This window comes from Maylandia zebra, linkage group LG17 (genome assembly GCF_041146795.1).
Source record: "Maylandia zebra isolate NMK-2024a linkage group LG17, Mzebra_GT3a, whole genome shotgun sequence".
Classification (NCBI taxonomy): Eukaryota; Metazoa; Chordata; class Actinopteri; order Cichliformes; family Cichlidae; genus Maylandia; species Maylandia zebra.
Genome location: NC_135183.1, coordinates 7523028 through 7548361, shown reverse-complemented (window position 1 = coordinate 7548361; position 25334 = coordinate 7523028). Strand labels below are relative to the sequence as shown.

The following is a 25334-nucleotide window of genomic DNA, read 5'->3' as shown; positions in this document are numbered from 1 at the left end:
TGTTGGGTTCCAACATGTTTTTGAAGCCAGAGTACGAGATCTCATTCCCCATGTTGTTGGCAACTTCGATTGCCAGTGATCCCTGCTCTTCTTGTGCTAACATGCTTATCGGGAAACGTCTTCGCTCCGTTCAGGTTTATCAAAAATCTTATATGCAGCTGAGGCCAAAAACCTATCAGCTTGTGGGCTGTGTGTCAGTGTCTGCTCATATGCTGCTGTCTTCTGTTTACTGTATGAGGTGCATTTGCATTGATATCACGGGCGTAGTTCTTGTAGTGTCTGAGAGTGACTGTTTTTTTCTTTGGTTGTTGTTTGGGACAAACTCAGAAAGGGCTTGGTGCTGCTTGTTTTCTTTATTTTATGTTGGCTTACTACAATTAGCATTAGCAGTGGAAACATGTCTGTTTTGCATGGTCATATTTTCCTTATATATTACCTTTTTTCTTCACGTACCTCATATTCAGCTGAGCATCACATATTGGGTTCAAAGAAATCAGTTCAAGCATATTGCTGAACCCTTACTGGACTCTTTTTAACTTGCCAAGCAGCAAACATGTAAGTGGGAAATACAGTCAAGATGGAAGTGTGTGCAGACTGAAACACCTCAACCAATTTTCAATTTTCAAATTTGATATTATTTACGTAGTGCCACATCACAAACAACGGGCACTTTATATTGTAAGGTAAAGACCCTACAATGATAGAGAGATAACCACAATAATCAGGTGAGAAGCACTTGGCTGTTTCCTCGGAGGGCGCTCTCTGCACCGGGGCTGTTATTGACCGTGGCTGCTGGGTCTCTGGGGTCCTCTCAGACTGGCTGGGGGGCTCCTTTGCCTCCCTCCTGCTGTGTGCCCAGCCTGGAGGCTGCGGTCTGTGACCGGCTCCCGGTGCAGACGGCTCCCTGTTATAGTGTTTCCTCACTTGGCTCATGCGAGCCCAGCCCAATTTTTACTCTTTAAGTGTGCGCATGTGTGTATGTGTGTGTGGGTGGGGGGATATATGTGTATTGAGAGTGTGGGGAGTGAGTTGGAGGGTGGGGTGGGCTGCTTTTAACTATGTAAAGCACTTTGTGCTACATTTTCTCTGTATGAAAAGTGCTTTATAAATAAAGATTGATTGATTGATTGATTGGCGACAGTGGTAAGGAAAATATCCCTTTTAACAGGAAGAAACCAGAACGAAGCTCAGGGCGGGGCAGCCAGTTGCTGCAACTGGTCGGGGGACAGTGGAGGGAGACATGACAAAAAGACCAAAAGAGAGACCACTTAGGACTTTTTCAAGGCTCCTGCTTCTGGATAGCTTCATCTTCTCCTGGCTCACCTCCAAACTCCCTCTGTCAGTGAATCTCTTACCTTCTAACAGACAGGATGTAGCTAGCTAAGCTAGAGAAATTCACATCCAGCACCTTCACAACAGGTCTTGTTCCCCTCTTCTACATTTAGACAAATAAACGCACTTCTTCTTATTCCTGTGTTAAGCTCCTGGTGTTTGTGGATGACACTGCTGGGCTCAAACGTATCCAAGATTGAAGCAAGCCTGCATAAAGATAGGAGGTTGTGCAAGCTTCCGTTTGATGTATCAGAAATGCAAGTCAAACTTCAAATTTCAGACAAATACCACGGTTAGGTTCTTCAGGTTCCATAGACGTATGACATGAAGCACAGTATTTAAAGTCCTAAGGAAGTTCAACCTCCCAACGGAGCTGCTGTCCTAGTTCTGCTGCGCTGTATTTGGGTCTGTGTTGCATCCTTCAGTTAACTGTTTTATATGGCTTAGCCACTTAATCAGAAATGAGACGACTACAAAGAATAGTCCGGGCTGCTGAGAGGATTACTGGTGCTCCCTGATCGACCCTCGAGGACCTGTACTCTTCTAGAGCAGGAAAAAAGGGCTGGAAAAGCTGCAAAAATCATTTCAGACCTTTCACACCTAGGCCACAACCTCTTTGATCTGCTGCCCTCTGGTCAGCACTTCAGAACACTGAGCACCAGAACATCCAGTCGCAGGATCTCACAAGACCTCTCCAAGTTTGGTAGTCTCAGTGTATAACAATGTGGAAGTCTGTCTTTTAACATTTAGTGTTACCCGTTGGTATTTGTGGAACATTTAAATTCTGAAGTAACTTTAATAATTGTGATTTTTCTGTTGCGTTCATGTCTTGGACATTTTATCCATTAGGAACATTTCCCTGTGGCAACAGTTCAGTTTGACTGCTTGGGGTTGTTGTTCACATTATTGAACATGTGGCTGTATGTGCGTGATTATAGGACAATAAATCCAGGAAAAATCACGTGTGACACAATTAGTGAACACGCCGTGACTCTAAAGCGTGCAAGAGGAGCAGCTCTTGGTAGAACAACAGATAAGACGACACTGTATCTATGTCAACCACGAGCCTGTTTCCAAAGCAGTGACACAACTGATTAAAGTGCTATAAAAAGGAACACGTACTTCACTGCTTTTCTTGTCCACCTTGTTTGTTTTTTGCCTCTTGTCTTCTATTTACAGCATACTACAGTACGATTCATAGTAAATCCAATGAGCTTCCTTAGGGCCAGTAAGAAGGACAGAGGGCCCAACTTAACGTGCTCACTTTATAATCCCACTAAGTCCTAAATCTGCTCTTTAAGGGAGCATTAGGATTACCACTTTTCAGTCTATTTCTAAACAGCATCGTCAGAACATCAGAATAATGTGGACAAACTAATGTTTCAGTATTAGCTAACAGCACCAGAGTTTCAGGTGCTGTCACACGTGCATTTTCTATTTTCCTTTGCTGCAGTTATATACAAATAAATTGGATTAGAGAGTGGAGGGAGGATCTAAAGTCAGTTTAGTGTGTTACAGTACAAAGTCTATGATTAGCATTGTGATTAGTATCTGCACAGTGGCACTCAGCACCAACATAAACACAACACTGATCTATTTTAAATTGTCTGTTTTACATCACAAATAAAACCAATCAGTGATCAAAAAGGCAAAAAATAAAATAAAAATCTGTCCAACAGCTGACAATAACTGCTTCCTTTTATCTCTGTATGTTACCACAGAAATAAAAAAACCGACTGACTGAGCTACCATAATGAAACTTGTGACTTCTTAAAAATTTCAGAAGAATCTCTGGATTTTGGTGTGGTGGTTAGCAGTGGTGCCTTACAGCAAGAAGGTCCAGGGTTTGAATCCATTCTGGGGCCTTTCTGTGTTTACATGTTTCTGTGTCTGTGTGGGTTTTCTCCAGATGCTATGGCTTCCTCCCACAGTATAAAAACATACATAGGGTTGTGAACGTGAGAGAGAATGGTTGCCTGTCTGTCTCCATTACTGGAGACAGCTGGGACAGGATCCAGACCCCCCAACTGAACAAAACTTTGATAAAGACATTAATGGTCACTGTTGACTTTTTTTTATCCACATGTCACCATGCAATGTATTCAAAAAATGTATTAATAAACTTGCTTTCATTTTAATGGCCACAAGGGGGCTACTCCTCTGGCTGAAACAAGTAAGTCAGAACTTATAAAGGTCTATGAGAAAATTATTTCTAACTTGATTTCTAACTCAAGTATTTTCACAATGAAGGTTTTTAATATTAAATAAAGCCTGAGCATATTTAAAGTAAAATAAATCCTGTCTTCAGCTTCTCAATCAGTTCCATCCCTTACTTAGCCGAATGCTAAACTCCAATGTTCAAGCTGGGAAAACAAACCAAAGTGGGCTTATTTCGGTTACAACCTCAGTAAACACTTTCCTAATGAGGTCGTGGCCTCAGCCCATAGATTTAAGTCTTATTAGAGTAAAATTGCTGATAACAGAGTATTCTTTGTAAGAGCCGAGTTGCTACCATGTTGGTGTGCAGTGTCCTTGGTTCCTCAAAAGTTTCAGATGAGGGATAAAAAAACCTACCACGACAACAGGTGATTGTGGCTATGTCTATCTTTTATATACAGTGTCGTGCAATGTGGCACAATTTTAGCATGTTAGCATTATACATAAATGCATAGGAAGTATGTTTTAGCATGTTAGCAATTATTTGTGGCAAACATGCCTCATAGAGCCAAGTCTAGAAGCAACTTAGCTTTGACCGAAAATATTGAATATGATACATTAAGGAATTATTATTACTTAATTATGATTCTGTACAGTGTGTCTCTTCATAGAAAAATAATAAATATAGAATATAAAAATAAAACAGTAAATATGATTCTGACAGCTTAACATAAACTGAGACATTTTTTAAGTTTGTTCCTTGCCATAAGTATTTTCTCTGAACATGTAATGTTCAACACTTCCTGGCATTAGAAATACGGAAACACTCTGTTTATGAGACAGCCAGCAGATGCTTAGTAGGCAAACAGCTCATACCCAAACAAGGATAATAACTTACTATCTCAGCCCTCCAATCTCAGGTAGATCAAAACATTGACAGATACTACTCAGCAGGGTTAGACTTTAACAGCACTCTGGGGAAGCATGCTCTTAAACCCTCATAAAACTGCCCTGCAATTAAACGCCCTCCCTGTGCCTGTGAGCTAGCATAGGTTCAGTATAAAATCTGGTATGAGCTGAATTTGATCAGGGTATATAAACAAAAGACACATTCACTCTCTTTAACGCTTCCCTAGGATTTCAGCAGCAGATTAACCGGAAATGCTGTGTGAAGATTCCCCCCCCCCCCCCCCCCCCCTTCGTCAATCGTTATGGAAAATGTTACAAAGATAACCACAATCAGCTTGTTTGATCACACGAACACAGACCGTCTGGAAGCAAAAATTAGCAATATATTTTTATCCTTATCTCGCTAAAATAAAGCTTTTATTTGTTTGTTTTGTGTTTTTCTGCATCTGCGAATAATACGTGCTGGGAGGCGCCGCCTGGCTTGCTTTTTGCTGCCATTATTACAGAAAATCATGCAGAGCCCTCTGACCTTCCCTGCACTGCAAGGAAGACCCGACAACAGCGGGACTGTTACACGTTAGCGCTGCCCGATGAAGCGAAACAACTCGTGTTTTTCTTGATATGCAACACATGAAAGCAGCACACACATTTAGGCTCTTTCCAGTTCAAAAGCCAACTGGCCAAAACTGTGTACGTGCATGTGCACATGGGCTTGTCTGACGTGAGGAGAATGGGGCCATTCAAGTAAATCATTAGCCTGCTTTGACTTGGTGCTTTGTTTACTTCTGTGTGTTAGCCCCTGTTGATGCCCTTTTTCACGCAAACAGACACACACAGCTCTCACATATATGCACATATGCACGTATGCATGAGAACTGTGGTCGCAAGCAAGCTGACAACAAGCAAGCTGACAACAAGCAAGCTGACAGCAGGCGCACGCTGCGTGTCTTTTTCACTCAGATTTCAACTGTCGGGTGGGGGGGACTGGTATGGCTCTGCACCAGCACTATCTGCACTGCGCTACATATACTTTCCCCACCTCCACCTACATGTTTGGCTGATAAAGACTGCAGAAACAAACACTTAAAGAAAAACATTAACAAAAACTGAAAGCACCTCAAAGTAATCTGATACAAGTATTTTTTTTTTTCCTTGCTCACTTCAGACTATTTCAGTGTCCCAAATATGCCACCAAACACTACAAGGGACACAATGCACTGGGGCATGGCTCTACCTTTGACCTCTTGTTCAAACAAAGCGGAAGGTCACTCCTCTTGTCAGTGCTGCAGTCAGTGCCTCGCCTGGAGAACAAACAGGGGGTTTGTTCTCCGTCCTGCCCCCTTCTCTGCTATCCCGCACGCCCCCACGCCACTAGGGGGGCCAGAGGAGATTTGTGTTTGTGTACTGCCTTATGTAGTAACACAAAATGTACAGTTGCTGCTTCAACTTTTTCACTTTTCCAAAACTGAGCAGACTCCAGCTCTAACTCTAGAACCACGCGCTCACACGGTACACGTGGATTCATCACAAATACGCCTGCTTCCAGTTTTCAATCCCACCCTGCAGTTTAAGAAATATTCTGACAGCCCCACCGTTCTAAAACTCTTCACCAAGTGGTTGCCTGCCTCCCCGGCCGACCCAGGGTTCAGCTAATCCCCCGTGCGTGAGCCAAATACCATCTGTGTTTGTTCGGCAACAAAGGGGGCACTTGTTAATGACTTTCCATGTCTTCACTGGAGTACTGGCAAGGGTTGGGGGTGCTGGGGGGCTTGGGGGCAATTTAGAGTAGCAGGCTATGGAAAAGTCGACTCAGGCAAGGGAAATTGAAGACCACAGACTAAAAATCAATGCCAGTGCTCCGAATGAAAAAGGGCAGAGGACACACCAGTTCCATTAGTAGAGGAGAAGCGACTTTCAAGCCTTTGTTTCCACGTTGAGACCAAAATCTTCTATTAGATGGATTTAATCATAATTTAACACATGTGTGGCAAAAAATGTTCAGGTGCTCACAACCGCACACTCGCAGGGGCTTCAGGCAAAGCTACCATATGGGCCTACCATAGAGGGCACCGATCCCCCCATTATCATGTCAAACCACTGATTGAAGCCTTCATTCTTCAACAAAAGGGATACCAAGAAGAAAGAAGAAGAATGTCATCAGGATGTGCTCAGAGGCCTTTGTAGAGTTTAAAGAGAACGGTCCAGAAAATATCCAGTGAGGAGCAGTTCTGAAAATAGATGCTGATGTCAGAGGCCAGAGGATGATAGCCAGACTTCTTCCAGACTGATAGGGAGGCAGGAGTAATTTAAATAACCACTGGTTACAGCCAAGGTCACCTCTGTACGCACGGCACGTTGAACCTTGAAGAGATGGGCTACAGCAGCAGAGGACCACACAGGATGCTACCCATGTCAGCTAAGAACAGGACACTTTAGATGGACTCAGTAAAAGTAGATATCAGAACAGTGGAAAATGTTGCCTGCTCCAATGAATCTCAATTTCTGCCACAACATTTGCTTCATAGGGCCACGATTTGGCATAAACAACACAAAAGCATGGAGCAGTCTGTCAGTCCTGCATTGTATTAGTGGTTCAGGGTCGTGGTGGTGTGATGGGGTAGGGGATAGTTTCTTTCTCTCACTTTGGGCACCTTTGGGACGTGGTGGAATGAGAACACAGATGTGCAGCAACTGTGTGACTCTATCGTGTCGATATGGATCAGGAATGTTTTCGGCACCTTGTTGAATCTTTACTACTAACAGTAGCAGCAAGGTGTATCTAATAAAGTGTACACTGTTTTTAAATGAAATGAAATGTGAGCATTTTGTGAAACATACTGTGAAGCAAAGAACTGTGATTTGAAACAATGGAGCGCCATGCGCGGAGCATGTTTTGCAAGCTTAGGATTGAACTCTGACCCCTGGATAATCCCTTTCACTACCTCCATTTTTAAATTAGCTGTGCGACGCGCCAGCCCTCTTAGCTCCATTAGCTGTTCGCTAATTAGCCTCTCGTCTGACTCCATAACAAAAGACTCCAAGGTTAGTTTAAGGCTTCCACTATGAATTAAAATTAGAGCAAAATATATGTTTTTTTATTCCGTGTATGTTGGCTATTGAAATCAAACAGGGTGTATAATATAACAATGCTACAATCAGCTTTTAAAACTCCTGTTATTGTGTTTTTTATTCTGCTGTGCTTTTTATCCTTTCTTTTATTTTTTCTTACCTTATGATCACTATATCCCAGAAATCCCTGCTTTTTTTAAAGCACACACCATAAACCTCTTCATCTTCAGCTCTTTTTCTCTCTATGTCCTCGTCCACTCACTCAGACCCATCTGCAATGGCAATTCGCCTGGCAGAGCAAATTTAGGCAGCGAGCAAAAACCAACAATCCTTTTTTCTAACCCGCTCAACTGTTAACTGTGTGCTTTGCCCTGCCATGCAAACGCATGTGGATCAAAGCAGGCATGATAGGACGACGCCTATACAGGGCCTCTCCCCAAAACCAACAGCAGCCCCTAAAATGCCCAGGGGTTTCCATGGTCCTTTCCTCCTTTTGTGGAAGAAAAAAAAAATCATGACCAAGTCATTTTCTACAACTTTGCCGCCCCCTCCCCATCTCCCCAAATCTGCTACACTTTTAGAAGTAATACTCAATTCAATGCCACAGCTGATTTTGGGGTTTCTTTTTGTGAGATGTGCTCACTGTTTCCATTTTTCATTTCAAGGGAGCAACAGAGCAGAAAAGAAATTCAGCTGACAGGAATCTGAATGGAGTTTAAATTAGAAATGTAAGGTTTGCAGTTCTGCTTGTTGGACAGTCAAACAGCTTCAGGGGGACTTTTTTGCATTTGACAAGATAAAAATCCCCACATTTGACGTGATTTAAAAGGTCCAAAGCACAAAAACTGAAAGAACAGTCCGAATGCGTGCAATGATCTGATTTGTTTGACTTTGTGTGTGTGTGTGTGTGTGTGTGTGTGTGTGTGTGTGTGTGTGTGTGTGTGTGTGTGTGTGTGTGTGTGTGTGTGTGTGTGTGTGTGGCCCTTCCTCTCACACTGATCTTTATGTTGCAGGGATTTGATACACACACACATAGATTCTTATAAGATATACACAGGTGCTGACCTATTCGCCATGGCTACATTCAGGAAAATTTATTGCAGTGGATCAATACTGAAGCTGGACTCCATTACATTAACACCCCATTTGTTTTTGTTAGTTTTGTTCCATGAGTAAAAACTCTCATGAATTGTATTTTTCTTGTTTTACTGGGAGTCATGTGTACATGTCAAATGATTAAATGAGATGCCTATTAGAGATGCCAGTTTTAGGTTTGTGGTTAGTATTTACTTAATGACAGCTATAGAAGCAGTTAACAGCTGTCTGTTAACTTCATTGTTAGTTGTTCCTAGTCCTTAGTCATTTCTCCACCCTTATTTTACTCAATATTAACTGCAACTTGTTATAGAAAAGTGGGCATTTTATTTAGTTATTAAGCTTCCAAGGGATTGGAAAAGTAAGAAATTGTGGTAGTGCCAAAACTGAGATTCCTTTATTGGCCACTTGAGGCAGACAGAAAATTATTAAATGTTAAATTGCCCAACTTTACAGCAGAAATAAACATTTTCATTGTCCTGTTAAAAAAAAATGTTTTGGTCTCTATCGTGAATTTTTAGCTTTGCCATACATATGCAGGGTTGTGAATTTGTCTATAATTTGCCTGTTTAAATTGTATTAAGGTATTTTTGCCATTGTTATTAAGGGCGTGGCTGTTTTGAATTGAACCAGCAGGTGTAGTTAATAGCTGCCTCAGCTACTATAAGTATGTAATTTTCTATCAAATAATTGCTGTGGGACTAAATGTACTCATGTAAGTTGAGTAAAACTGCATTTTTGACTAACATTTATTTAGCGGTTATTAGCAGGTAGCACTATCTTTGTAATGTACATATTCATGCTACAAATGCTTGCTAACTAAGCAAGCGAGCATTAGCTCATAGCTTAGCATTTCAAATTCCTGTCCAAATATGGTCACTTGTGGATTTTTACTTGGGTTTTGTGAGTGAAAACTGAAGAACTGGTTTTCAAAAATCCTGTTCAGTCTCTTTTTAAATTAGAAACTGCATACATTGCTCATTTTGTAACTATCCTGCTAAGTACAAGTAAGAAGGTAATTTACAGATAAACAGACCAAAACACACCAGTGCTCTCTGGAAACTTTGTCAGGTTTGAATAACACCCTTGTAATTAAACTAAGTGTGTTTAGTAATCTTATGCCTTGTTGGCATCTTCTCTGTTTCCTGGTGATCATTTTACCTGTAATGACGTTTATGTCTGGATACGTGTTTTCGCACAGCTCCACAGCGTGGCTGTCTCTCTCAAACGCCTCACGCAGCTCCTTCTTTACTGCTGCCGAACCACACAGACGGTAGAGACCCACCACCTGGTAACATAAACACACACACACAAGTAGGTCAAATAAACACGCATGGCTCGAGAGTCAAACAGTTGACAGCGATGTAGACATTTTTACAGCCTCATCGATCAAGTTCTACGTCTGCACTCAGATAATGTCCTGGAAGGCAGCCATAAGTACTTTCTCAGAAAACTCACACGTCACAAACACCAGTCTGTTTTATCTCCAGAAAAGGGCGCCTCAATTTAACAACTGACCAAAAACCAAAAATGTATATGTTTCTAATAACACTATAAGCACTCACTTTTTTAAAGACACAGGAAGATGACTTGATGTAACAAAGAAATGCTGGACTAACAGAAAACCTTAAACTTAACACGTTCCCTATATTATCTTTTCCCCTCTACTTTCAGTTACTTTACACTAGCATCTTTATGCACTTTTTATTATTGTGATTTTGGATCCACTGTATCCATAGTTTAATTCTTTCATTGCATGTTTGTGTGTAGAGGCTGCTATCCAGTAAAGCCATGAGAGAAATGTAGGCGAGACAAATAAATCTGAAATGAATGACCACTAAAGTACTGGCACTCTCTGAAACATGGTTGGAGACAGCACCTTAAAAGTCAGCCAACTGTCTCTGTGTCTATCTTTATCAGTCTAGAATTTGATAACAAAAGCCAACATGAGCTAATAAGGCCCAGTCGTCAAATGCTTGAATTTACAGAACACCGCAAAAGCACATTTATTGCTTGTAGTTTCAGCTTTTATAGTCAGAAGACTGAGTCTCTGTTGTCAACAGCAGTATCTATTTAAAGTTTGCTATGGTTAGCCACTATACCACAAATGGGTAAAATACAGCCCCAGGGCTCAAACCAGCTTGCAGCATCCTAAGAGGAAAACACGACAACCCCTAAATCTCAATGAAAGAAAGCATTATGCTAATGAATCTTTAGCAATGGGTCTTTACCATCTAACTGTAATAGAGAGAGTATGCAAACAAACTTACAGAAACTACAAGTCTAGAATATCAATTCAGAGGTGGCCATCTCGACATCAGCAAATAAGAATTTAAACAGCAAAGAAGAGAAACACCCTTCAATAATTTTAGGAGTGTTAATGTTTCATAGTTTGTTCACGAGAGAGAGAGAGCTCTGAGTACCTTCATTTTTGGCAACACACAGGAAACTGATCTGAGTAAATAAATGACTAAATAAATAACTACACATATCAAAAGTTAGGGATCTGATTTGATTCTGTTTGGTATATCAGAATATTTCGTTTTTAAATCACCAAATATTTGTATCGCTGTTAGAAATCCTTCCATTCAGCCCATTCATTGATGCACACACAACGTTTGGAGTAAATAATGAAACAAAAGTGCCTTAAACTAACAATGAAAGAGTAAGTCTTCTTGGTTTTTGTTCTTTTTTTCTTTTTTTTTTAATGAAGACTTAGGCCAATATCCTATTTTACCACATTTAGCCAAATTTAAAGGATTCAATATAAGTCACTATTATGTCTCATGCTTCAATTCAACTGTCCAGTGTTTGGCCCTCTGCTTACTGCGTCTTAGCTCTGCTCAATCCAGCACTATGTATTGACAGTCAAACCAGAGGAAGAGGGATGTCACTGCAAAACCCCTTAGTGGAATAAAGGGACTAAATGTGCATTTCCTCCCTTATTAACTTTTCATCTGTAATAAGACAATTAGATCATTTATAGACTGGAATGAAAAAGGAGAAAAGCCTGTTCAGGCAGTCTGCCTGAGCTGGACTGTGTCAAAAACACTTTAAGATGCAAGTCTCACCTCTTTGGAGCCATTTGGCAACACCTCCAGGTAGTTACTTCTAAAACCCTATCTGAGAAAACACAAAGCTATTCATAAACTTTTACTTTAGTGGTCACCAGGACGTAAACACTGCATGTACAGAATCATTGTTATCAGTCAACAAAGGTCACTTTGTACCAAAAATAAGATTTAAAAAGGTTTTATTCCACCACAAGTTATACTTCTACTATATATGTGCACCTGTGGACCCCAGAGCTATGCATACTCATCACTCCACATAACATTATCCTAACATATTTGCAACAGTCATGAGCCTGATGAGTCTCTCATGATATTCTGCTGCTGTAATAAATCATTTCCACAAAACTGACAATTGCAAAAGTAAAGACTTAAACACAGTATCGTAAAAGCAAAATTAACCTCCCACTCTGGAGACAACATGTTGAGGACCATTTTCCTGGACCATTTTCTCTTTATGAAACCTAACAGTAATACATGACACTAAATTAGCTGGCAAAGTGAAATGATCTTAGAGTTGACATCCTCATGAATGAATGGATAAACACTGAGATCTTCTAAAACCCAAGTGACAGCTCAGCATTAAAAATGAAAGGACTAAGCTATAAAGCATTTATGTTTCTTTACCTAAGGCTCCAGACTGTGACCTAAAGAAACTTGAGACATCTGATGTTTGTAACTCGGCACCAGCGCTCTCCTTGTTATGCTGGGATTAGGCCCGGCTACAGACATACCATAATTTCTCCTACATGTGTCTGTCTGGTATGTGGCATAGCAGACCAACTGGTGTGGTTGCCCTGGAAACGTGTTAAATCAGTGGGCTGTGAATGGCGGGTTGGGTCCGGTTCCTCACAAAACACACTTGCACACACACCGCCGGCCTTTCCGGGCTCCAGCGTAGGAGCGCTATAATGTCTCCCCCATCCCTCCAGAGCAGCTATTTGTGAACTCTCCTCGTCGAGTCCAGCAGCGTTTTTCTAAACCTCACACGAGAGGGAGTGAGGAGGACAGATTAGGCAGGGATTTGGCTTTGTATGCGAGTAAACAGAAGTCACTGGGCACAATGAACAACAAGTCCATTCAGAAAAAAACAAAAAAAAAACAAAAAAGCAAAGGCTCTCTCTTTGGGGCAGAGCTGAGTGCAGGCGGGGAACAGCTGTTAGCAAAAAAAGGACTTAAGAACTGTGGCCTCTGGGCAGCACAACAGGCACCACTAGCCAACCCTATATGTAGAAATGAGATCCAGAGGAAAGATGATGTCTGGTGATGTGGAGGGGTCAGAAGCTTTTTTTCTTGGTTTAGGAATATCTTTAATATTTTAAACAACAAAGAGTTAAAGGACAGAAAGAAAAGTGCATTTAATTGACTTTAGGGTATTTATGTGGGCGTATTCTCTGCATACAAAGACACACACATGATGGGAGATGACATGGGCAAAACTTAATATGCTAATTATTTTATCAGGCAGTCAGCAATCAGTAATATTTTTTTGTTTATAAAATATAAACGTAATTGTGAAAAATACCTACTGACATTTCATGTGTGTGACATAGTATTAATCAATACTAAGTAATACTAATAATTAAAGCACAAAAAGATCGAAACTTTCACAACAGCTTGTTGAATTCGGGGTCATGGTAGGGATAGAGCCTGTCTCACCTATCACAGATTGTTGTGTACACCCTAGACAGATTACGAGTCTGTTACATGGCTAACACAGAGAGACACACAACCACCACTCGCCCACATTTACACCTAAAAATTTTAGAAACATTAATTTTCCAAGCATGCATGTCTTTGAGCTATGGGAGGAAGCCGGCATGCCCGTAGAAGAAATATCCATGCATAGGGAGAACATGAAGTAGTAAACTTTATGCTGCTCTCATAATTGAGTCTCTTAGCCACAATAATTACAACACTTGTGTCAAAACAAAGTGTCTTAATATTTCCAGCTTCTGGGCCTTGAGTGTGGATTGAAGGAAGTATTAAGGAAGCACACAGTTAAAGACTGTTGTGTAAATTTACCATCATCCACTGAGAAAATAAAATCACTTAAAGCAAAAAAAAAAAAATGCTCTTAAAAGGTACATCTCAAGTTGTAGAAGGGTTTTTCTTGTCATGTCAAGTATAAAAAAGAGCTTGTCGATTCATTCATTCATTGAGAATGGAAGTCAGACAACAGCATCAGAAAATCTGTCTCACTCTGCCTCTCACTCATGGGATCGGCCTCCACAACCCTGAATCAATAAGCAGTTAAGAACTGAATAACCAGTTAAGATAGCATAAGTAAGATTGTTGCTTATATCATCACTGCTAGATGACATAAACTGTCATTTTCGAAAAGAATCTTCATGGAACAATTACGTAATCAAGATCTATGTATGAAAGCTCCAAGGCACTGCCTTTAAAGGACAGATGAAGTCACAATGATTAAATGAAAAGTCTGTTCAAAAAAACCCTTCTGTTCTGTATAAAGGCATGCATCTGAATAGCTGCTCCTAACATGTCCCAATATCTGTGTGCATCATATATGACATGTATAAAAGCTCTTTTTAAAAACACATCCCCCTGTCTTTAAAGCACTCTGAGTGCTCCCATACATAGCATGAGTTGCAGTCTTTTCAAAACACTCACAAACAACCAGCATCTCGCAGAAGCCCAGAGGACACACAATTCTAAGAGACTTTGAGAGAAAGTCTCCATGAAGCCATTTGAAAAGGCGCAATGCTACACATCTAGCCATACGTGCTTTGGTGACACAACCTGCAAATTCCTCTGGGATCTGGTGTCATCCTCATCGTGAACTCTATCTGCCTGCAGCCTGGAGGAGCCCTTACACTTGATCTCAGACTGATAGCATGTACAAAGGCTGCTCTGCATCTTTGTGAAGAAACAAAGGCAGCAAAACAGCTGCGAGGGACAGACGACAAACACTGTCAGACTGAGTGAAGGAGAAGCAGAGACTGATATCACAGCACAGAATTACAGAGTGAATGAGGCAGTGCTTACCATCAGACTCACATCTTATATTTGTGTATACCGCACAAATATCCCTAAACCAATTTAACACTGCACTTTAACACTGTCTGACTCACAGAAAGTGAAAAGTTAAAAAAGAAGACTAAAACGAAGCTGTAGGTGATTGAGAGCTGTATTTCTCTTCCTGTTTAAATGTCAGTGCAATTCAACCACCAGTCAGGCTTTCAGACGTGTTGCTAATATGCAACCTTAAGTTTTAAGCCACAGGCTTACTGGAGATGGAGAGTAAAAAACTGTTTACTGGAGCTCAAATGAATAAATTTCTCCAATTTATTATAAATTGGAAGGTTTGCTGCTACTACTTCTGCTGTACTGCCGTAGGTGGTAGAAGACAGAGTCTAATATAATGCACAGGCACCAAAAGTTTGCCTATTGAACCTTGCATGCCCCTCTAGAGAGATCAGTCAAGAACACTCTAGAGGGGCAAGCAAGGCACTACCATTGGCCCTTGCATGCCCCTCTAGAGTGATGAGCCAAAAACAGTGGTCAGACGTTATTATTGCTGCTGTCTCAGTTCTAATTAGGAGAAACGCTTCTTCCTCTTTGTGCTCTCTCTATGCTGGCTGTCAAAGGCCTCATGAACTCTCATTTCCTCTGTCACTCCTGCTATGACTACAGCAACCTCTTAACTCTGAGCCTCTTTCTCTGAATAAAAGAGCCAGTTGCCTCAGGAAGCCAGAAACTCCGTGACATCATTAAGTGTGCTACGTCTCCTCTGTCCATTCAGTTCATGCCAGTTATTGAGCCTTCCTGATGGCTGCAGGGTGTGTGCTCATTTCATGGAGCTAAAAAGATGCTGTGAATGTGGAATTATTCCTCCAGCCATTCTTTCCCTCCTATTTTAAAAATTATTTCTAAAATTGGACATTACCAGCCTTATTTAAAAATGAATCTGACTCATTAGAGAAGAGGATTAGACTATATATATATAAGCATGTTTCAAAACAGAGATATTGTACTTTTATTCTTATTTTTTTGACAAAAATTATTTGGGGAAAACGAGAACAGAATTACACTCACCTGACAGCCTCTCTTCTCGATTTCATTGATGCATTTGCTTATAAGAAGTGGTACCATCAGTCCTGAATTTTCCCTCTCCACCACTCGCCACACCTCCACACCAAACACCTGTGGCTCCCTGTCTCCATCTGGACCACCGTTCAATGAGTTCTGCCACTGCTCCATCAGACTCAGCTTGACATAGATAACTCCACGTGGCTCCAGCTTTACCGCCAGCTGGTGGGAACGTGTCACTCTGAAGAGAGCAGGCAGTACCACTGTGCCATGGCAGCAAACACGGTTGCGTCTGGGTGTGGGCTCCCAGCTGAACACTACCAGCTTCAGATGTTGGGCATTCTCCAGCTCAATGTTGAAGGTGTGGTCCATATCTAAAAAGGTTGTTCGGCAGGTGAGGAGAGCGGTTCGTGCTTTGTTAACCGAGTCCACCTGGATGGCACAGTAGACATCTCTAGAGTCAATACGTGGGGGTTTGAGGTCCTCTGCTCCATAAAAATGCAGACTCATCAGTCCTGAGATGTACTGGCTGCACTTGGGCTGCTCTGAGAAGCTGTAATGACGGAAAGCATCAATGTCCAGCTCTGTGCCGTTGATTCTGGAGTTTCCACCTCCTCCTTCTGTATCCTTGCCTTTTCCTCCCTTCCCCTCTCCAGACCCATGTTTGCCAGATTTGGCCACCAGCTCTGGCGAGTCACCATCGCTGAGGTAGCCACCTTTACTGGCAGACTTTGAGCTACCACTGCTTTTCTTCTTATAAAAGCTGTGCTGTGTGGACACACTGCTATCCAGGTGGTAGCGTGAGATCACATTACGGCTAGCCTGCCCACCCCCAGATGAAGCTAACCGAGGAGGCCCTGAAGTCTGCAAGACAACCTCTGACCCGCTGCCATTTGCTTTTGGAGAATGGGCCCTCGGTTCTAGCTGACTGCTTCCATTGCTGCTGCTGTTGTTTTGGGTCCCCTTGACGCTGAGCTTACGGCTTAGCTCTGGGAGTTTCTTCATCTTCATGGAGATCTTCCTGACGGTACGTGGGGACTTGATCTTGTCTGGGAACGACCAGTTGATTGAGCTGCTCTTCTTGGCCGGGTTTGGGCTGGAGGGAGGTGAAAAGCTGGCGGTGTTGGGCAGGTCAAGACAATCTACAAAGGAAATGACAGGACAAGAGAAAATGTGATTATTCTTTCTTTGTATTTTCATGTTTATTTAGTCATTAAGGTTGTATTGGTACCACACAGGTGCAGGAATAGGGAGTGCAGAGTTTGTGTAGTATTGAAAGAAATAGACAGGTAACCATCAGTCACAAATTCTTTAGGTTACTGGTTCCCCAGGATAATTTTACTTAGATATAGACAGGAAAAAAAATATTTAAAATCAAAGGCGTGAACCATAATGTACAGGAAAGTGCTACACCCTCACAGCACATCATCAAGTGATTAGGTTTACATGAAACCCAGTAATCCAGTGACAGACACATATGGGAGGCAACGCTTCATATAAACACTTCAGCACTTTATAATACAGCTACAGTCTATATATGTAGACCCAAGCTATGTTCAAGATAATTAACGGTTATGATGAAAAGGGTTGCTGAAACGGATGTAATATTAAAAATTTTAATATCTTTCTGAGGTCTCTTTGCAATATATTGTATTAATTCAACTAAGCACGATGGAAATTTTAGTGGAATCTCATTACGCTTCCAAAAGAAAGAAAAGCAGGGAAATGTCTTTCCGGAGACACCAGCTGCTTCAGGGCTGAGGTAGAATTACTCAGTCATTATTCAAGCTGGAAGATATCCATTTGGGGTTGACCTTGTAGGCAGCTCTCGCCTACCTTGATGTCTAAATGAACATGAAGATTTCTGTGTCTATAGAGTGTCTGACAACCACTGTTTAGTCTACAGGACTTAAGCTTTCATCATGATTTTCTTGTATGGCAAATAATTCAAATATTTTGGTCTATTTTGGAGAATTTGCAGTAGAATTTAAGTTCAATACGGACACAGCTGTTAAGGCTAATGTGTTACCAGTTACCATTTTTGGTCTCTTTACTTGCTATATATTGGGCAGGGATAGCTCAGTAGGTAAAGTGGTCGCCCCATGATCGGAAGGTCGGCGGTTCGAATCCACTTAACGGCTACCCTGAGGTACCCCTGAGCAAGGTACCGTCCCTACACACTGCTCCCCGGGTACCTGCTTAGTGGGCTGCCCACTGCTTCACTGAGTGAATGGGTCAAATGTAGAGAAAAACAAGTAATTTCCCCAAGGGGATCAATAAAGTATCCATTATTATTATTATTATTATAAACTTAAACAGTTATTCCCTACCAGTCATTGGTACTAACATCAGTCGCTCTGTCTCCTTTCTGTCCTCTGGGTCTGTCTGAGCCTTCTTGGTTAAAATAGCTGACTGTATCTGAAAGCAATGCCAATGACTGACAAAAACCCCAAAAGAATTAGCTGCAGGCTCTGCTATTAGGAACTCACAACACAAGCCACCCATTTCAGATCCAGGAATCTGATTCATAGTTCATTTGAATTTTGAACACTTTCTTGTACTGACAACAGCCCATTTGTATATTCTTTCTATTGGTTTGAATTCAGGTCCCCACAGCCAAACACACTGTAATCTTCCAAGCCCCAAAAATCTACCTGGCAAAAAAACAGAACGAGCTGACACAGAGTCAGCTACGATTTGAGTGATTAAAGTGGAATATGTCAAATTATGAGCATCCTGCCTAGTCTGCCCTACAGGAAGCTTGAACCTGACTTACATAACTATTTTCTGCTTTCAGCACTCCTTTAACAAGATTTCCTCCATGGCTTACCTGCCTTTTTTAACTAAAGAGCTGATACCTCACTGCATGGGTCATGGAAGATTAAAGCTGAAACACATGATTCAGAGAAGGAATTTACTTTTTGAAGGTCTTTTGATGAGTGTTTTTAGATCTGGCCTAGATATTAAGCAACACGAGTGAATAGCTCCTCAGTGTTGGCACTGAGAAGCTATTCAACCCATTCACACTATATTGTATTGAGTTGAGACTCCTTGTTTAAGCCACTAATGTAGTTTTGGCTAATTACTTTCTCTGAATAAACTCTGGAAACAAATAGTGATGTAAGAGACAGAACAAATATGGAGAGAGCGACAAAGTGAACAGAGGAAGAAGCAAAGAGCGCCTGATCCTGCCAACTTCACCAGTTCTATTTTTCTGAGGGAACCCGCTGTGCTATTCTGGGGTGAGGGCCCACGGGTGAAAAGAGGGAGGCAGAGGAGGTGCAACAGGATGGAGAGAAGGGTAAGATGGGGGGCAGGAGCAGGGCAGGGTGTAGCCGACAGATGAGGGACAAAGGCACCCCTTGTCCAGGCACTCCGAGGTCTAGATGGACGACTGGAAGGCTGGCAAGCCCACTGGTGAATGTACAAAATGAACACGGCTGTTCTCTCACATTCCTCATCAAACCATGTTTACACTCCTTTTAGCCCAGCTCAGTAGCCTTCCTTGTCACAGCTTCCTGCCTATAATAGACATAGAGGTGCTCTAAGATGGGAAAAAACGGGTGGAGACCACTGGTAGTGCAAATACACCAAACATCAGGGGTAGTATACAGAGAGCTTTTGGGAGGAGTTTAGAAGTGAAATTCCTCGTGAAAAAACTATTTTGTTCTCTTATAATCTGATTTACAGTGCGGATCAGATAGAGTACAACTAGAACCCGTATTGGATTGAACCCACGGGTTTTTGTATTTGGTAAACATGCATTTAATACAGGCTGTACATAAACATTGAGAATTGTCACTTAATTTACAGTAAAAACAATCCTGTCTCTTGTTTAAAGTGGTAACAATACAGCCACAGGAAAACAACAGATGTCAGGCAATATCCTTGCTAAAATAGGCATATGGCTATTTGTTTTACAACACTTTATATAAGACTAAGCATATATCTGATTAAGGAAAGTAACTGTACCGTTGCTGTCGAGACAATGCTTGTACTACTAGAACCAAACATGGTATTACATTAATTATAATATTGTAGATTCTGCTAATCTCTTAGTTTGGGCAGCCTCAACATGTTCAAGTTAAGCTTGAAGGCAAAATGCACCAGCGTCAAAAGATTAATATGAGAAATATCTGAGCAAGATTATATAAACAAGGATATTTTTAATAATTGTGTAGGAGCATCATGATTAGTGTTTATAATATCAGTGATTTTTAAAAGTGAAATATTGGCATTGTGTTATTAACACAGATAGCTGATATTAGCTACACTTTTATGCGGCATCCGTGCACACGTCTTGAGTTTTGAATTTGAATGAAAACGTTTGTTTCTAATCAAACTGTCATCCCAGTAATTATTGAACATGTGCCAGTGCAGTAAGGACAGCTGTTGCATCATTGCTGAATTAAAACACAGGACAGTAGAAACACAGCACCCACGTTTTATGACCTACATTAGCTCATTTACCTCACTAACAAATGCCTTCACCTTCTAGAGCGAGAATCATCAGTTCTCTGCTGCTGTCACATTCTTTGGATAATCAACATGGACCGAGGCAACACACACTAATCCTAAAGGTAATAACACTTGCACTGTGTGACTGTGGCACATACACACACATGAAAGCTGTGTCTGTAGCCTCTGGCCTTGTGGCAGCAGCCAGCAGGGTAACGTGACACCTCACAAGCTTAGGTTCAGGGGCGATGACTTGACACCCAGCCCTCCAGGGCCATGTTCTTAGGTCAAAGGGCAAAAGGTCTGCATTCTTCTGGAGGACACCTGAGCTGGCTAACTGTGTCAACCTCCAACATTTTATCATGGACATGCACCCACCGTATTACTGTAACACAAAGCAAGAGTGCTTTCATAAAAACACGCATAAGCACATGCCTTTCCTGATCCTGCTGCCCTCGGCCACTGACACCTCTTATTAACAAAGCTCAGGAATTTATGGCGATGCTTTATCACAGTACTGGCACCAGACAGGTGTAAGAATAGGGAGTGTAGGGTGTGGGTGCATGCGAGGGAAAAACAGTTCATTGCCAAATACACCTGACAGCAGACATAAGATAACCAAGATGGAAATAATAGCGAGACAATATGAAGTGTCGTGCAATTAAACAATTATCAGGCACCTGGTCAGCAAGAATGTGAGACTGTGTATTAGCCGTGTGTGTCTGACAGTGAACATGAGAGAGACTATTTGCTCTGCATATACTCTGATAAGCCTTGGAGGGAGACAATAATCTGGAGTTCAAGATTGTAAAATTGCTGGTATTCACTTGAGTGCATGTGCCCGTACAAGCACGTCTGCCAAATGTGCATGTGTTAACTGTTGAAACAAAAAGGACCAGGTTGTGCTAACAAACAAGGGGAGTGTAAATAAACTGGTGAATGGCATACTTGTCCTGTAGTTTCTTTACCCGGTGACCGAAGCTCAGCTTTAAGCCGCTTCCTCTCCCCCTTGGCTCCAAATCATTCGGTGTTGGAAGGCCTTTCAGCGGCTGCAGGAGCAGGGCCGTTTCATTACAATGGTTACAAAACCTCTGCTAATATATCCAAGCATGCAGTCCTGCTCGCTAGCACAACATGGCCCCCTGCCAAAGCACTCCTCATGTAGCCTCACTCGCCTACTGCTGCTGGCCTTTTCTTCCTCAGCTGTAACTCAAATGACAGAGAGGCTGCTAATTCTAGTCAGCCTGCAGCCACATCGGTCTCACTACACTGCCTCGAGTGAAAAACATACTAGAAGATATGTGGTAACTGTTGACATGCAACTCCTTTTTTATCTAAAAATAGACATAAAAAAAAACCATGTACTGCACAGATATAATAAATGCAGTAAAAAAATATCAAATGCTCATCACATAGGGTAAGTGAAGAACGTTACTCAGAGACCAAGTGATTTGATAGCAACGTATAACACAGCTAAAGCAAGAATGAGAGAAAATGCCGCTGCTAGCATCAGAATTAAATTTCATTCATGGACTTAGCCACCGTGAAATCACCATTTCACTTGTGGGAGGTTTTTTTTTGAAAGTTCAATGTTAGCATTTTGGCAGCCACCATATTTTGGAAGCCTAGAAGTGACCATTATTGGAAAAGAGGGCAGAATGCTAAGTTATCAACTAAAGCTAGCAACTAGAGCTGTACCATACTGTCCACAATAATGCCGTGGTTATCAATGATATGGGAACACAATGAGTTCACACTGACTGGAAGCAGCGTGCCAGCATACAATGATGATTTAGTACCTACGAAGGGAGCCACCATGATAACCTCCAACAAAGCGTGAGAGAACAAACAAATTATTATCATTTGGGACAGAAGCAGAAGAACACAGAGTCTTCAGTGATAGTAGCTCATTGGATAAAAAAGAATGGAAAACAGCTCTCACTTTGTTTGCCCTAATGCTACTGCTGCTTTACGATAGCTCCGGTAAGTGATAAAACATTATTCAGTGGGTTTTTTTCTTCAACATTGTCATAAATATAATTATCACAAATGTCCTTGAAATATTACGATATGCTATATCTCCCACCTCTTCTAGCAAGCTTGGTTAGCATAGCCTGTATAGTTGAGTCATACACTGTGCATCCCGATTCAGGCGCTACATCCTTCACATCTGGAAGCTGCTTACAGCATAGCAAGGCAATGAATGTGGCCCACAAATAGGCCCTTATTTTCCCAGGTGGATGCACTGGGTGGATCCTTCATGGTCCGCTTGATCCCAAGATTGGTAACTGTTGGTTTTTTTTAATGTTTAAAAAAAATAGCAATGGTTCAAGCAAAGTGGTCTAGGAATTCTCTTTTAAAAAGTAAGTATTGTATTTCATATCACTCAAATATCCACCAGTACAAATGTTGAAATAACAAAGAAGCGCTAAATTTTGCTAACAGTATTGGTTATGCGAGTTGCTACTTGATGCAGTTCAGGTCCTACATGCTTTAAAATTATTTACTTTATAATGTAAGTGGTTCAAAAGCTGACTTTAATTGTACCTGGATTTAATCTTAATTTATACCAATAATACATCTTGGTTTTCACTCAGCTAGTTTTTAAAAATTAAAATGATGGTCAAGAGGTATAGCACAGTGACTCAAATTTACATAGGTGAAGCCTAAGACAGCCACCAGCTACCGTCCACCGTCTGCTGACACAAACAACCCATTCGGTCACAAACAGGAGCTGAAGTGTGAGAGAAGGTCAAACGCTACACTCAAACTAGCTATCCTGTTTAAGGAGCCTAATTATTTTATTGGACAGCACTGTGTTCATGGAGTCAGATAATTAATTATGAAGCAATACAATGAATTTATTCCTTGTGAGGATTTTTTACTTTTAATATAATATATGAGCTTTGGTTTAGACTTGTGCTTGGAAAAAAACTATCAAGATTAAGACATTACATAGGCTCTGGAAAATTGTGATGGACATCTTTGAAGTTTTGAATTTTTGTAGTTGGAAGAAAACTAATCAAGTTAGAAAAGAGTCCTAAAGCTTTATGAACTACCTTTGTGTGACTTATGACCTCCAATTTATGTATATTTAGTTACAGTATATAAAAATTCTGCTTTCACTAATGTTTTCTCCCCTAAAAACAGAGACCAGAAAAGTTTTCCACAGCTGCTCTGGTGCTGAAATGAAGAACAGAGCAGAAAGAGAGAGCTATGAGAAAACTTTGTGACCTGAACTTCACATCTAACATCCGGCTAAGGAATCTGTTCTGGTTTTGAAGTGCGGCCCTCACAAAGTTGTTGACTTCCTCCAGACCCAACCATGCAATCGTCAGCATAGATTAGGTTCCCAGTTTCAGCTCAGAGGCGTGAGCTCTCTGTAACTTGCAACCAGGGCCAACTCTCAAACTCAACTGCCAGTGTGACCAAAACATCCCCCAGAAATAGCTCTGATCCCATTCTGAGTGCTGGCCAAGTCAGATTCCCCAAACAGGCGCTAAAGGGAACAGCAGATTGGGAACACAGCAAGCTCACCACCCCCAAAGTCCATCAATCATTATTCTCCATACAAATAGAGCATTGAAATGGACAAAAAGTCACTCAATAGGCAGCACACGAGGAGTCTGGAGTGTATCCGGTGAGAGGGAAAAGAACCAGCCAGCCGAACAGAAGAAAACCATGGTCGCAAAGAGTCATCTACATCTGCACAGCTTCATTAATTCAACAGATGCCCCTATTCACACTCAATCAATGAAGGGACTGTCAAATTTCTAAACCGGCAGATAAAGTGGTGTCTGTACGGTCTCATTTTCACAATGAATTGGAAACAGAAAACAGAAAAGATGAAAAAAGTTGAGAGTGACAGAGAGGCTGGACTGAAGAAGTCTGGGGCAGCACTCTTCTTGAATTTTTTTTTTTTTTTTTGTAGTTAAAACCTTTGTAAATCCTAGATCAAAGAATATATCGTAAGTGGCACGGGCACATTTAGAAAATGTGGCCAACCAACCCATTACGTGGTAACTTAAACACAAATACAGTAGATGTGATAAAAGATATGGCTCATGGTGGCGGTTATAGTGATGTTACTACCAACAAACATGTGTCTTTGCTGAGGTTTAGTTAAACATATTATTACCTATAAAGAGCCACAGTAACATACAAATTGCTATAACTAGGTTGGAGGAGGTTTTAGCCCTTTAAAATGTGGAGTCCAAGACCACATTTTTAATAACGCTGGGAGTGATGGGAATGGTCACAATGGTAAAGCTGAGGCTTCAAAACCGCTCTTCAGAAACCAACAGCTGATGCTACAGTAAACCCTCTTATCCAAATATAGTCTCTGTAAACTCCAGAAATAAGCAAGACAAAACGGTCAGTATTGGGATTCAGAATTCTAGACCACAAACCAATATTCAACATGATGGTGGTGATGCCAAACATTTACACACAATCTATAATAAACACTGAAAACAGGTAACAAAAAGCAACTTCAACTGGCTCCGTTCAGCAGAAAAGAAATGTGCTTACCAACACTTCTAAAGCTAGACATTTCTGCCTGTTCACAATCTTTCAGCTAAGTTGACCTGAAGGGTTTGAGAGTAATCAATCAATCTTCCGACTCTGCAAAATTGGGGAACGGCTGCAAGCAATCGACGGCAACCACATGAAAAAAGTGCCGATGCGTTTCCCTCAAAGCTATAAAATGCCAAAGTAAGTAATATGTTAATCAATATTCTTCCAGATTCAGCAGATACTTACTGATAATTGTGTGCTATAACACAGACTAATGCACTTAGCGTTTTGAGGTCAGTGATGAAGCACATCACTCACCCAGGAAACAATGTTTGGTCATTATCTAGGCTTATTTTGAGGAATGGAACAGTGGGTGAATTGAAGGAGAGCTGTTGCCCTTTTTGCTGCCCACCATCCCCCAACACTGCCTACCAGTTTAAAGTGGAGGAGTGCGGTGTCATTCTGCAGCCCTAATGCACATAGCAATTTCTGAAGGGAGAGGAGGTTTCTAACTAAAGATGAAGAAAGACAGTGAAGCTAAACTAAAAGTCCCACTGCATCCACAATGAATAATCAACCAGTAGCCAGTGAGTGTTTCCTCTCTGATGACACGTACTCGAGCACGTTGCTCTTTTTTTTGCGGCGGAGTGTGGGATGGCGTCGACGAACCCACAG

The 25334-nt window shown here is 41.4% G+C and overlaps 1 protein-coding gene across 2 annotated transcripts in view; it reads right to left on the bottom strand.

Moving 5' to 3' along the window:
- Nucleotides 1–25334, bottom strand: part of syde2 (synapse defective 1, Rho GTPase, homolog 2 (C. elegans)) — a 48955-nt gene that overhangs the window by 9814 nt on the left and 13807 nt on the right. For both annotated transcript variants that reach the window (XM_004562123.5, XM_023152745.3), the window contains exons 4-5: nt 15693–16828; nt 9724–9850 (exon numbers count right to left, since the gene is read on the bottom strand). In XM_004562123.5, the coding sequence (XP_004562180.2) occupies nt 9724–9850; nt 15693–16828 (1263 nt within the window). The remainder of the gene's footprint in view (nt 1–9723; nt 9851–15692; nt 16829–25334) is intronic.